This window comes from Neophocaena asiaeorientalis, unplaced genomic scaffold (genome assembly GCF_003031525.2).
Source record: "Neophocaena asiaeorientalis asiaeorientalis breed wild unplaced genomic scaffold, Neophocaena_asiaeorientalis_V1.1 scaffold276, whole genome shotgun sequence".
Taxonomy (NCBI): Eukaryota; Metazoa; Chordata; class Mammalia; order Artiodactyla; family Phocoenidae; genus Neophocaena; species Neophocaena asiaeorientalis.
Genome location: NW_020173725.1, coordinates 704,815 through 717,030, shown reverse-complemented (window position 1 = coordinate 717,030; position 12,216 = coordinate 704,815). Strand labels below are relative to the sequence as shown.

Sequence of the window (12,216 nt, the reverse complement as noted above, 5' to 3'; positions counted from 1 at the left end):
ATGAACAATTTATACTTTTTGTTGTTTGCAGTAACAGGTTTCACTTTTATATGTAAGTGTAGGAGTTACATTTTCAAATTCTGATAACTTCTCATGATCATTTTGCAAAGAAAAAAGAAACTCAGTCAATTTTGTAAAATAAAGCATACCTTTTTAGATTGAGGCTCTGAATATAAAACTGTAATCATACATAGAGAGAGTATGTGTGTGTGAGAGTGTGTGTGTGTGTGTGTGTGTGTGTAAGACTTTATTTTTGCTAAGAGCATTTTAGACTCACAACAAAATTGGGAGGACCGTACAAAGATTTGCCATATATCCATGCCCCTGCACATGTATAGCCTCCCTCATTATCAACATCACTTACCAGAATGGTATGTTTATTACTAAGGATGAATCTACATTAATACATCATAACACTCAAATGTCCATAGTTTACCTTAGGTTTCATTCTTGCTGTTGTGGATTCTATGGGTTTGGGCACATGTATAATGACATATATCCATCATTATAATATCATACCAAGTAGTTTCTCTGCCTTGCAAATCTGTGTTCTGCCTATTCATTCCCTCACCCTACCTTCTATCCCTGGCAACCACTGATCTTTTTATTGTCTCCATAGTTTTGCCTTTTTCCAGAATGTTGTAGTCAGCATCATTTTACCTGTAGCCTTTTCAGATTGACTTCTTTCACTTAGTCATATGCATTTAAGGTTCCTACATGTCTTTTTGTGGGATGATAGCTCATTTCTTATAGTGCTAAATAATATTCCATTGTCTGTATGTATTACAGTTTATCCATTCACCTACTGAAGGACATCTTGGTTGCTTCCAAGTTTTGGCAATTTTGAATAAAGCCAAATAAACATCCGTTTACAGGTTTTTGTGTGGGCATAAGTTTTCAACTCCTTTTGGTAAATAGCCAAGGGACATGATTACTGGATTGTATGGTAAGAGTATGTTTAGTTTTGTAAGAAATCGCCAAATTGTCTTCCTAAGGGATTGTAGTATTTTGCATTTCCGCCAGCAATGAATAAGAGTTGCTCCACATCCTTAGTAGCATTTGATGTTGTCAGTGTTCTGGATTTGGGCCATTCTAATAGGTATGCAGTCATATTTCATTTTTGTTTTAATTTGCATTTCCCTGCTGACATATGATATTAAGCATCATTTTATATATATATTTTTGCCAACCGTATATCTTATTTGATGAGGTGTCTGTTCAGGTCTTTGATCCATATTTTTTTTGTTTGTTTGTTTGTTTTGTTTGTTTTTTGCGGTACGCGGGCCTCTCACTGCTGTGGCCTCTCCCATCGTGGAGCACAGGCTCCGGACGCACAGGCCCAGCGGCCATGGCTCACGGGCCCAGCCACTCCGCGGCATGTGGGATCCTCCCGGACCGGGGCACGAACCCGCGTCCCCTGCATCGGCAGGCGGACTCTCAACCACTGCGCCACCAGGGAAGCCCTGATCCATATTGTTTTGTCTGGTTGTTTTCTTGTTGTTGAGTTGTAAGAGTTCTTTGTATATTTTGGATAACAGTCCTTTATCAGGTATGTCTTTTTGCAAATATTTTCTCCCAGTCTGTGCCTTATCGTTTCATTCTCTTGACAGTGTCTTTTGCAGAGCAGATAATTTTAAATTTAATGAAGTCCAAGGTATCAATTCTTTCAATGACGGATTATGCATTTGGTGTTTTTACGTTAAAAGTTATTGCCAAACCCAAGGTCATCTAGATTTTCTCCTGTGTTCTTCTAGGAGTTTTATAGTTTTGCTTTTCACGTTTATTTTTATCTAAGTCAGGTAGTATCGGTCCTTCAGCGTTGTTTTTATTTTATTTTTTTTGCGGTACACGGGCCTCTCACTGTTGTGGCCTCTCCCGTTGCGGAGCGCAGGCTCAGCGGCCATGGCTCAAGGGCCCAGCCGCTCCGCGGCATGTGGGATCCTCCCGGACCGGGGCACAAACCCACGTAACCTGCATCAGCAGGCAGACTCTCAACACTTCGCCACCAGGGAAGCCCTGTTGTTGTTGTTGTTTTTTAAATAAATTTTATTTATTTATTCTTGGCTGTGTTGGGTCTTCTTTGCTGCGTGCGGGCTTTCTCCAGTTGTGGCGAGTGGGGGCTACTCATCCTTGTAGTGTGCAGGCTTCTCATTGCGGTGGCTTCTCGTGTTGCAGAGCATAGGCTCTAGGCGTGCGGGCATCAGTAGTTGTGGCTCACGGGCTCCAGGGTGCAGGCTCAGTAGTTGTGGTGCACAGGCTTACTTGCTCCGCGGCATGTGAGATCTTCCCGGACCAGGGCTCAAACCCATGTCCCCTGCATTGGCAGGTGGATTCTTAACCAGTGCACCACCAGGGAAGTCCTTGTAGTAAGTTTTAAAATAAGGAAATGTGAAACCGCCACCAGGGAAGTCCCTCAACCTTGGTCTTTCTTCTTCCATACTGTGTTGACTATTTTGGGTCTTTTGCCTTTCCATATAATTTTAGAATCAGTTTGTTGATATCCACATAATAACTTACTGGGATTTAAATTGGGTTTAAATTGAATCTGTTGATATTAAGTTGGGAAGAACTGACAATATTGTGATTGTCAGTTCATGGATAAGAATATTGACAATGTTCTTATCCGTGAACATGGAATATATCTCCATTTGTTTAATTCCTTGATTACTTTCGTAAGAGTTCTGTAGTTTTCTCATATAGATCTTGTATGTATGTTGTTAATTTCTTACCTGTTTCCTTGTTTTGGGGTGCTAATGTAAATGTTATTGCATTTTTAATTTCAAATTCCGCTTATTTATTGCTAATACATAAGAAAAGGATTTACTTTTATATATTGACCTTGTATCCCACAATTGCTGTAATTGCTTATTAGTTCCAATGGTGGTTTTGTTGATTCTTTCAGATTTTCTACATAGACAATCATGTCATCCTAATTATTTTTACATATGCATGTACTATTTTGAATCTCACTACTTCAGAAAATTAGTGATATGACTTTTATTTATTTTAATGTTTATATGAAATCCCAGTTAAAATAATTTCAAGTACAAAATAATATGCTAATGGAACATAAATCCTTACAGAATCTTGTCAGATAATTCTGGAGATTTTTTTGTGGGGGTGGGGGATAAGGAAGGGATATGCTTTCACCTAAATGGTTTAGTTTTTCTTTAAGTATGGGGAAATGTACCTTTTTCTTTTCCTTTTCTTTATTTAATAAATTTCTTTTATTTATTTATTTTTGGCTGCATTGGGTCTTCATTGCTGCGTGTGGGCTTTCTCTAGTTGCAGCAAGCAGGGGCTTCTCTTCATTGCGGTGTGCTGGCTTCTCATTGCAGTGGCTTCTCTTGTTGTGGAGCACAGGCTCTAGGCACGCAGGCTTCAGTAGTTGTGGCACACAGGCTCAGTAGTTGTGGCTCGCGGACTCTAGAGTGCAGGCTTAGTAGTTGTGGCGCACGGGCTTTGTTGCTCCACGGCATGTGGGATCTTCCCAGACCAGGGCTCGAACCAGTGTCGCCTGCGTTGCTAGACGGATTCTTCACCACTGCACCACCAGGGAAGCCCCCCTTTTTCTTTTAATGTTAGTGTAATTCAGAGTCTGGATCCAAAAAATAGTATGGTCCATTTTCTTTACTTTAATATATTCTTATAAGATTTGGGAAAGAAAATGGGATAACTGTATTTTTTTTATGTTTACTTTTAGCCAAGTTTCAGTCCTTACTCTAAATGTTTTAATGCCTCAGAGCCAAGAAGGCACCTATTAACTTTTTTTAAAACTATAAATTTGGTTCATCTTTGATTTTGTTTGTTTTTTTCTTTATAGAAATTAAAAATTAAAAAAGGAAGATGAGAAAAGTCAGTTCAAATAATGACTTCTTTTTAATCCAAATTACAATTCTGCCACCTAGTGTTTGCATACGGATTTTTTAACAGTATTCTTTTTTCTTTTAAAAAACTGAGAATAATATTTTCCTTCATCCTTAGCTTACTAATTTAATATTCAGCTTAGTAAAAACTTTAAAAGGGGTATCCAGCTTTTTACGGAATTAGATTGTTAATATCTCAAATTTTAAAGCTCATAAATTGTTGAAAAATTCATTGTGTAGTTAACCCTTGAACAACATGGGTTTGAAGTGTGCAGATCCACTTACAAGTGGATTTTTTTCAATAAACAAGTACTGCAGTACTACGTGAACCGTGGTTGGTTGAATCTATGAATTTAGGGATTTTCTACTGCTTGGGGGTTGGTGCCTCTAACCCCTGTGTTCAAGGTCTGCCCGTGATGTTCACACAGTTTTGTTCTGTAATGAGTAATCTTACTTTCTTAGAGTCGAGGTGGAAAGAAGTTTCTTGCTGTACTGAAAGAAATCTTGGACAGGGATCCGTTGTCTCAACTGTGTGAGAATGAAATGGATCTTATTTGGACTTTGCGACAAGACTGCAGAGAGAATTTCCCACAGTCATTGCCAAAATTACTGCTGTCAATCAAGTGGAATAAACTTGAGGATGTTGCTCAGGTAACAAAAGATCATTTCTGTAACTCCATTCAGCAGTATATGTTACTTTGTTGATTTCATGTAAATTGTCCTTTCCTACATAGGTATGTTTCCAAAGGTTGGGTAATTTTCTGCAGGAGAAATTTTGAGGTTTTCAACTCTTACATATTCTGGTCTAAATGGTAAACCAGAAAGTTTTAAGATTTCAAAATCCCAGATTCTGGGTAGGTTTTCTATATCTTTTACTAAAGATAGTTAAGACTTAGGTCTTGGTGTAAATCATCTGTAATTACTACCAGCATGTGGTAGGTTCTCGGCTACTTCTAACAGTTTCATCAATGAACTCCAAGGTTTTAATCTTAAGACCCTTTGCAGTGAGTGTCCTAAAATGAATATGTATTGTTTGAAAATTACCTCTATTTGTAAAAGTTAACATTTTAGATCATAAGCCATTCAGATCAATTTTACTGTTTATTTAAAGTTGGTCAGTGTTGATGAATATTTGTCTTTAAGCAGAAAAGCAAAAGGGGAAAAAATGTTTGATCCAAAAAAGTCACCAAATTTTAGCTACTTGATTTAATTTTCAAGACTATGTGAAAAAGCACTGGCATTATTAAATTCACTTGGTTATCAGTGCTCTACAGAAAGATTCTTGAAATTATTTCTTAATCAGAATGAATACATGTGGCATATTAAAATAACGATATTCACCTTCCTTGAATTCAACTGATCTTTTAAAAATTTTTCTTGTCTTATTAAATCTATAATGACTTTAAAAATTTAGTCAAGAAATGTATATTTCTTTTAATCAGGTATTTTTTTTTAATCTTTGATTTTATTGTTTTACTTCGGAAATTAAATTTAGAAAGTATTTCATTTGAATTTATTCCTAGGGTCTAACAATCTTTTTGGAATCATGTTACAAAATTATATGATGTGCCTTGTTTAAACTGGTTACACAGACCACATGAAAATTACTTACTCTGAAAAGGAACTATTTTTGTCAGCTAGATAGATTTTAATTGTTCTGACACAGTTGTCTTCTAACCATTTATTTATTTAAATTCAAGGGTAGTTTTCTATGAACCCCCCCTAATGGTTGAATATAAGCATTTTTTAACTGGCACATTTACCTACTTCTCAATGAATTTCATTTCTAAGTGCCTATCCAAGAAATGCATCATATTATTATTTTACATATAATTAGAATAGAAAAAAATTTCTTGCTCTAAAGATATCTGAGAGGGAGGTTTTGTATGTCAACTGTCAGAAAATGGAATGAGACAATTCAGGCTTAATATTTCTTTATTCGAACCCCAGGGGCAGAAATTTTTACACTGAGGAGTTTAGTTTAGTATACTTGTCTCATTTCCATGAGTAAATCTAAAGCATTGTTTTCAGATATAACTTACCTTCCTCCATTGTGGTAGAAGAAAGTCTGTAGTGTAACTTAATATTCTTATAGAAAAACCTAAATGTGTGTAAGGAAGTATAGGAAGGCATGAATTTCATGATCCTAATCCCCCCTTTTAGTAGTCTAGAAAAGAAAATCAACGGAATAAAAAGTAATGTGTTTTGGCTTCTCCCCCAGCCCTATCCCATTGCCAGTTACACTGAGCTGGTATAAGAGAATATAAACTGTATTTTCAATGAATTGACTACCTAAGAGAAGTGGAGAGTCAGAACCTGGTGCACATATTCTGCAGGCATATGCCACAGGAAAACATTAATTAATTTCCATTAATCCACAGGAAAACATTCTGTTGGCATACTGCAGAAGGGGTTTCAATAGTCTCTTGCAGCAGACAGGTAATTAATTAGTCAGCACTGCTTTCACTATTTATATGGCTGAGTCAGATTTCCCTTCCCTGTTTGCTTCCATAGCTTTCTCCAAACTGAAGCGATGAGTTTTGGTAATTTATTTAATTTTATGTTTATATTATTGATTTAATAATTTAATAATCTTAGCAAAAGTTATAACTTTTCAATAGTAGGGCTGTTTTTAACCTATACCATAGTTGAACCTTTGGTATTACATAACATTATCTATCCTTTACAGTATTGTTTTTGTGGAGCAGTGTATATTCCACGTGTTAACTGGGGATGCTAGGAGGTTTTTTTAGCTATCATTTCAGACCCTCAAGAAACAGTCCCCTTTATCCATAAGGAGGACGACTAGTCCATTAGGGCCTTGGGGAAAGTGGGCAGGGAGCCCCATCAGTGATAAAACGTGGGGTGATGTAGGTGTATCATATCTTTAAAGCAGTATTACTCAAACTTTTGTTCAATTATTACACTCCTTAGGACCCTTTTTACATATTTTCCCCAATAGCCCCATCCCCATGGGATTTTGATACCACAGATAAGTGTATGTCTGCCTATGTAGTGTATGCATATATGTACTTTGTATATTAAAAGAGCAAGTATAAGACAATCTTCTTATTCAGTACAAGTTTAAGAATAATTGAACCAAAATTTAAGGTAAAGGTTAAAATGTAAAAACTAACATTTTGTTGTATTTGTTGAATAACTGATGTAATTCATTATGTAAATTGTAATGTATCACATTTCATATCCATGTTAGTAATTTATGTAAATATATATTAAAAAGGCAATGCAGTCAACTTTTAAAAATTACTCAAAAGGGTTATTTTTTCTGCTAATGTAAAATAATTGAAAATTAATTTTTTAAAAATTATATCATTAGAGAACTTAACTTTTAAATTTGCTTCCTATGAGAAGATACCTTTTAACTTAGCTGCTAGATACTCATTTAGATATTGACTTTTTTGAGCACTTGACAAGTTAATGAGAGGTTGAATAATTTGGAGAATTAAAATAATAAAATGTAAATTATTTTAATGTAATTTTCAAAGCCCAAGTCTCTCACAGATGCTCAAGTGACAAACGACAAGGCAGGCAGCAGGTACTGCAAGCCATCTCTTGCAACATGACTTTGAGATTGAGCAGGCAACTGAGAGAAAAGCCTCCTACCATTGCCATCTATTTGCCATATTCTTGTAGCTCTCATCTTGCATACATTTTGTGTTTCTTCCTTGGACTTGATGTCAGTGCTACATAAGTGATACCCAAGAAAACCCAACAATATAAATCAGATATTAAGGAATAAGATTTTGTCCGATAAGGTTGAGCTTTGGAGGGCCACAAATCATAATTATCAAAAAATGTTTTGCTTTCCTCCATAACCACTTTTCTTCCCACTTACCATCCCTGATAAGAATGTAAGCTATAAACATATCAAAACCATGAGGAGGAAGGGACTCTTTCCAAAATCGACCCTTAAAAAAAAAATCAACCCTGATGAGTCTCACTGTGTTCTGATGGGAGGCAGGTAAGAATCCTTTCTAGAGATTTGGGTTTTCTGGAACTAGGGTTTCCCAAGATGTGGCCATGTCCACCTGAACCCACCCTTCACCAGTACTCCCAGCTCATTCCCCCATGGGACTCTTTTTTATCCTATATCTAGGTCATTTCTAAGCGGCATCTGTAAATGGGAAAGTGGCTGTATTTATCTTGTGTATATAAAATAACTAGGTACTGTGATTTAATGGATTTAAACATGTTATAGTCAATAAAGTTTTGTAAAGTGATACTCTTAAAAATATTAAGAACTAAAAGTAAACTTCCTCAAGATAATTTTATGTTGTTATAATGCACTTTTTTATATGTAAATTGCCTTTCATTAGTTTGAGCCTTGCAGCTTATATTTATACTTTGAATTTGACCTTTAAGTATTTCTTGATTATTTCCCTCTGCTGTTTCCCCTCTCCCCTTTCTCTCACCTTCCCCCCTACCTTCTGCCCCCATCTTTTTTTCCTTTAAAAATTATTTAATGATTGTAGAATTCATATATTCAGTGTATCATTCTACCTCCAGGTAAGTACATAATAGCTTTTTCACTTGCTTACCGATAGAATCTTTCAACAGAGAATCTTTCAACAGAGACAATCTTTATTAATCTGTATTAACAATAGTGGATTTTTGAGGCCTTAGTTAACTGCAAGTATGCTTCTCCTTTCTTTTGACCCATCTCTGCTCCTGTGTACCAAGGAAAAATAGATTACTTTTCTCTGCTATAATTTCTGAACCACTTTCAATTTTTAAACAGCTTCAGGCACTACTTCAGATTTGGCCTAAACTGCCCCCCCGGGAGGCCCTGGAGCTTCTAGATTTCAACTATCCAGATCAGTACGTGCGAGAATATGCTGTGGGCTGTCTGCAACAGATGAGGTATCTCCTGCAGGAGGCTTTTTTGGGTCAAGGAATAACTTGTGGGTGGGAAGAGAAGTTGATGTCTGCTTGAATGTCTTGTAAGAAAGGAAAAGGATAGGAATGACCGAGTTCAAAGCATCTGTTCCCTCCTTCCTCCCACTCTCTCCCACAGTCTCTCCTGTTTTCTCCCCCCACCCCGCCCTATCTCCTCAGATCCTCCCCGACTCTCGCGCTCTCTCTCTCTCTGTTTTTTTTTTTTTTTTTTTTTTTTTTTTTGTCTGCGCAGGTGGCATGTGGGATCTTAGTTCCTGGTCCAGGGATCGAACCTGCGCCCTCTGCAGTGGAAGCGTGGAGTCTTAACCACTGGGCCACCAGGGAAGTCCCCACTCTATATGATAAAACAAAAAAGCAAGCAAAAACTGCATCGGGTGGTCCCCAAGAACACCCTCAGGTTCCATGACTTACTAGGAGGACTCATAGGACTCAGCATATAGTCACTCTTGGCTAAGATTTATTACAGAAAAAGTATACAGAGCAGAACTGGCAAAGGAAAAAAATTCATGGGGCAAAGTCTGGAGGAAACCAGGGAGATGCTTCTAAGAGTTCTTTCCCAGTGGAATCACACTGAATACACTTAATTCCCCCAGCAACAAGTTGTGACAGCACACCTGAATACTGTCTACCAGGGAAGCTTGTTAGAGACTTGGTGGCCAGGGTTTTTTTTTGTGGGGAGGGCAGTGCTAGTCACATGAGCACCCTCTGCCTAGTATATTCCCAAATTCTAGACTCCCGGAACAAAAATGCTTGTTGAGCATAAAACATACTGTTTGCAAAAACAGTTTAGGCATAGTAAGCCACTCTTATCTGTTAAGGTGGTGGGAAGCCTTCCGAAATCTACATTCCCAGATGCCAGTCAAGGGCTAACCTTGTAAGCATGCTTTATCAAAGGATAGCAGTCAGGCTTGCTCCTCTGTTAACTCTTTTCTGTCCACTACCCACAATTAAGAAATGTTAATATTTTTTCTTTTTTTAAATGTTAATATTTTTGACTTTTTTTAAGTTTGTATTTTATTTATTTTTTTAAACTTAAAAAAAATTTTTTTTTTATTCTTTGGCTGCCTTGGGTCTTCGTTGCTGCATGCAGGCTTTCTCTAGTTGCAGCAAGTGGGGGCTACTCTTCACTGCGATGCGCGGGCTTCTCATTACGGTGGCTTCTCTTGTTGCAGAGAACGGGCTCTAGGCACGCAGGCTTCAGTAGTTGTGGCATGCAGGCTCAGTAGCTGTGGCTCGCGGGCTCTAGAGCACAGGCTCAGTAGTTGTTGCCCACGGGTTTAGTTGCTCCGCGGCATGTGCGATCTTCCCGGACCAGGGCTCAAACCTATGTCCCCCACATTGGCAGACAGATTCTTAACCACTGTGCCACCAGGGAAGCCCTAAGTTTGTATTTTAAAGCAATTAACGTTACAGCTAAAGTCCTCATAGTTTCCTTACTCAATCCTGATTATTTTCACTTCCCAGAGGCAACTGTTAACACGAATTTGGTGTATATCCTTCTATACCATAATTTTCTGTTTTTACCACATTTATATATCTATAAAATACAGATATGGGATAATATTGTACATTTAAAAATCACACAACTGTGTCTTGCCATATATATTGTTTTACATAGTTTTTTTCCTTTATTCAACATTAGGTTTTTGAGGTCAGTCTCTCCTGTTACATATAAATGTAGTTTATTCCTTTCACTACTGTGTAATATTCTTTCATAGAGATGTGTCGTATTTACTCCATTTCTCTATTGAGGAACATTTTAAATTTTCTCAAAATTTCCCTCTTAACAAACAATGCTACAGTGAACATGCTTGTACAATCTCTTTAGGGTAGGACATGTGTGAGAATCTATGGGATTTCTTGGATGAAATGTCATTATTGAGACAGTCTCAGACAATGGGCATTTTCAGGTTTATCCATTTTCTTACTAGCCTCAAAATGAGGGCTTATACCATATGGTCATTTGAAAAACAAAAGTTCTCAGAAAATTATGGATACTGTGATACATTTTTTTTCCTTTTCTTCTTTTTAAAATAAATCATTTATGTTTTAAATTGTGTGCTCTCCAAAACAAATTATACAAACTCTTTAACAGTGGTTATTTTGGGGGAGTGAAATAAGAAGTGTAAGGAAAGAGGAAGCCTCTTCTTTTCTATACTTCTATCTTTTACACTACTTATAGATTTTATAGTGGGCATGGATTCTACAATAAACTTAAGATGGTCTTATAGATAGTTTTAAAAAATGAGGCTCCCAGTTGTTCCTCAGTCTCTCTGTTTGCATTGGAGATCTGAAGGGGAGGGGCTACCTGGCCCCCCTTGGACTGAGCTAAGTGTTTTTCTTAAATATATTGATCCCTAGGAGGAGATTGCTGTGATCCCCATGTTCCATATAGGTAATTCTAATGTGTCTTCCTATGTTAAATTTTCTGGTATGAGGTTTTTTTCTGGTGTATAGTATCCTAGGTTTCAGTCCCAGGTCAGTCTCCTAGGTTTCATTCCCAGGTCTGCTTTAGACTACTGCTTAACCATTTATTGTCCAAGACTATAGTCACCAAGTAGAGGACTTGGGATACATATCTTACCTGACTACTGGAATTGCCTTTGATGGGAGTGTGTTTACATGTGAATGGTTTGGAGATGGATACAAAATAGAGAGCCCGAACATTAATTAATTTAGCTCATTTAATTACAATATTATGTCAATTCAATGAATCCATTCCCACTTACAAATACACTGTTTATCCTTCAAACTATTTGAAGATTTTAATTGTTCATTCATTTTCTAGGAGCAAAAATTACTTAATCCCAATGATATGAAAGGAAAATAAGTTGAAGTACTGATGGAATTTGTATTTTAAAAAGCTGGTTGGTTGACTGAGCACGTAACTTTTTCAGCATGAACAGAAAATTATTACCTAATTTTATTATAACTCTCGGCTGATTATAAATACAATCATCAGTTGTATAAACCTAGTTAACTTAATAAAAATGCCCCATATACCTGTTCTTTGCTCCTTTTCACTCTTCTGCCCATCAGAAATTCTCAGCTTTTCTTATGTTATTGTAACAGTGAAACAGTGAATGTAAGTGTGCCCCAAGCTTGACCCAGAAGAACCATTGTGTTTCAGTAAGTTAGTATTTGATAAGTTTGATAGGAATGGGTCTTTTTCCAGCACCGATTGTTGAGTGACTTACTGTGTTTTGTTTTTTTCAGTGATGAAGAACTCTCTCAATATCTTTTACAGTTGGTGCAAGTTTTAAAATATGAGCCTTTTCTTGATTGTGCCCTCTCTAGATTCCTACTAGAAAGAGCACTTGCTAATCGGAGGATAGGGCAGTTTTTATTTTGGCACCTTAGGTAAGTCTTTTATATTTCAAATCAAATCCACCACGTGCTTTTGTAAATATTAACCAGCATAATACAGGGCATG

The 12,216-nt window shown here is 36.9% G+C and overlaps 1 protein-coding gene across 4 annotated transcripts in view; it reads left to right on the top strand.

The window, feature by feature from the left end:
• Positions 1-12,216, top strand: part of PIK3CB (phosphatidylinositol-4,5-bisphosphate 3-kinase catalytic subunit beta) — a 180,484-nt gene that overhangs the window by 132,492 nt on the left and 35,776 nt on the right. For all 4 annotated transcript variants that reach the window (XM_024750733.1, XM_024750731.1, XM_024750732.1 and 1 more), the window contains 3 exons: positions 4,329-4,517; positions 8,626-8,747; positions 12,000-12,143. In XM_024750733.1, the coding sequence (XP_024606501.1) occupies positions 4,329-4,517; positions 8,626-8,747; positions 12,000-12,143 (455 nt within the window). The remainder of the gene's footprint in view (positions 1-4,328; positions 4,518-8,625; positions 8,748-11,999; positions 12,144-12,216) is intronic.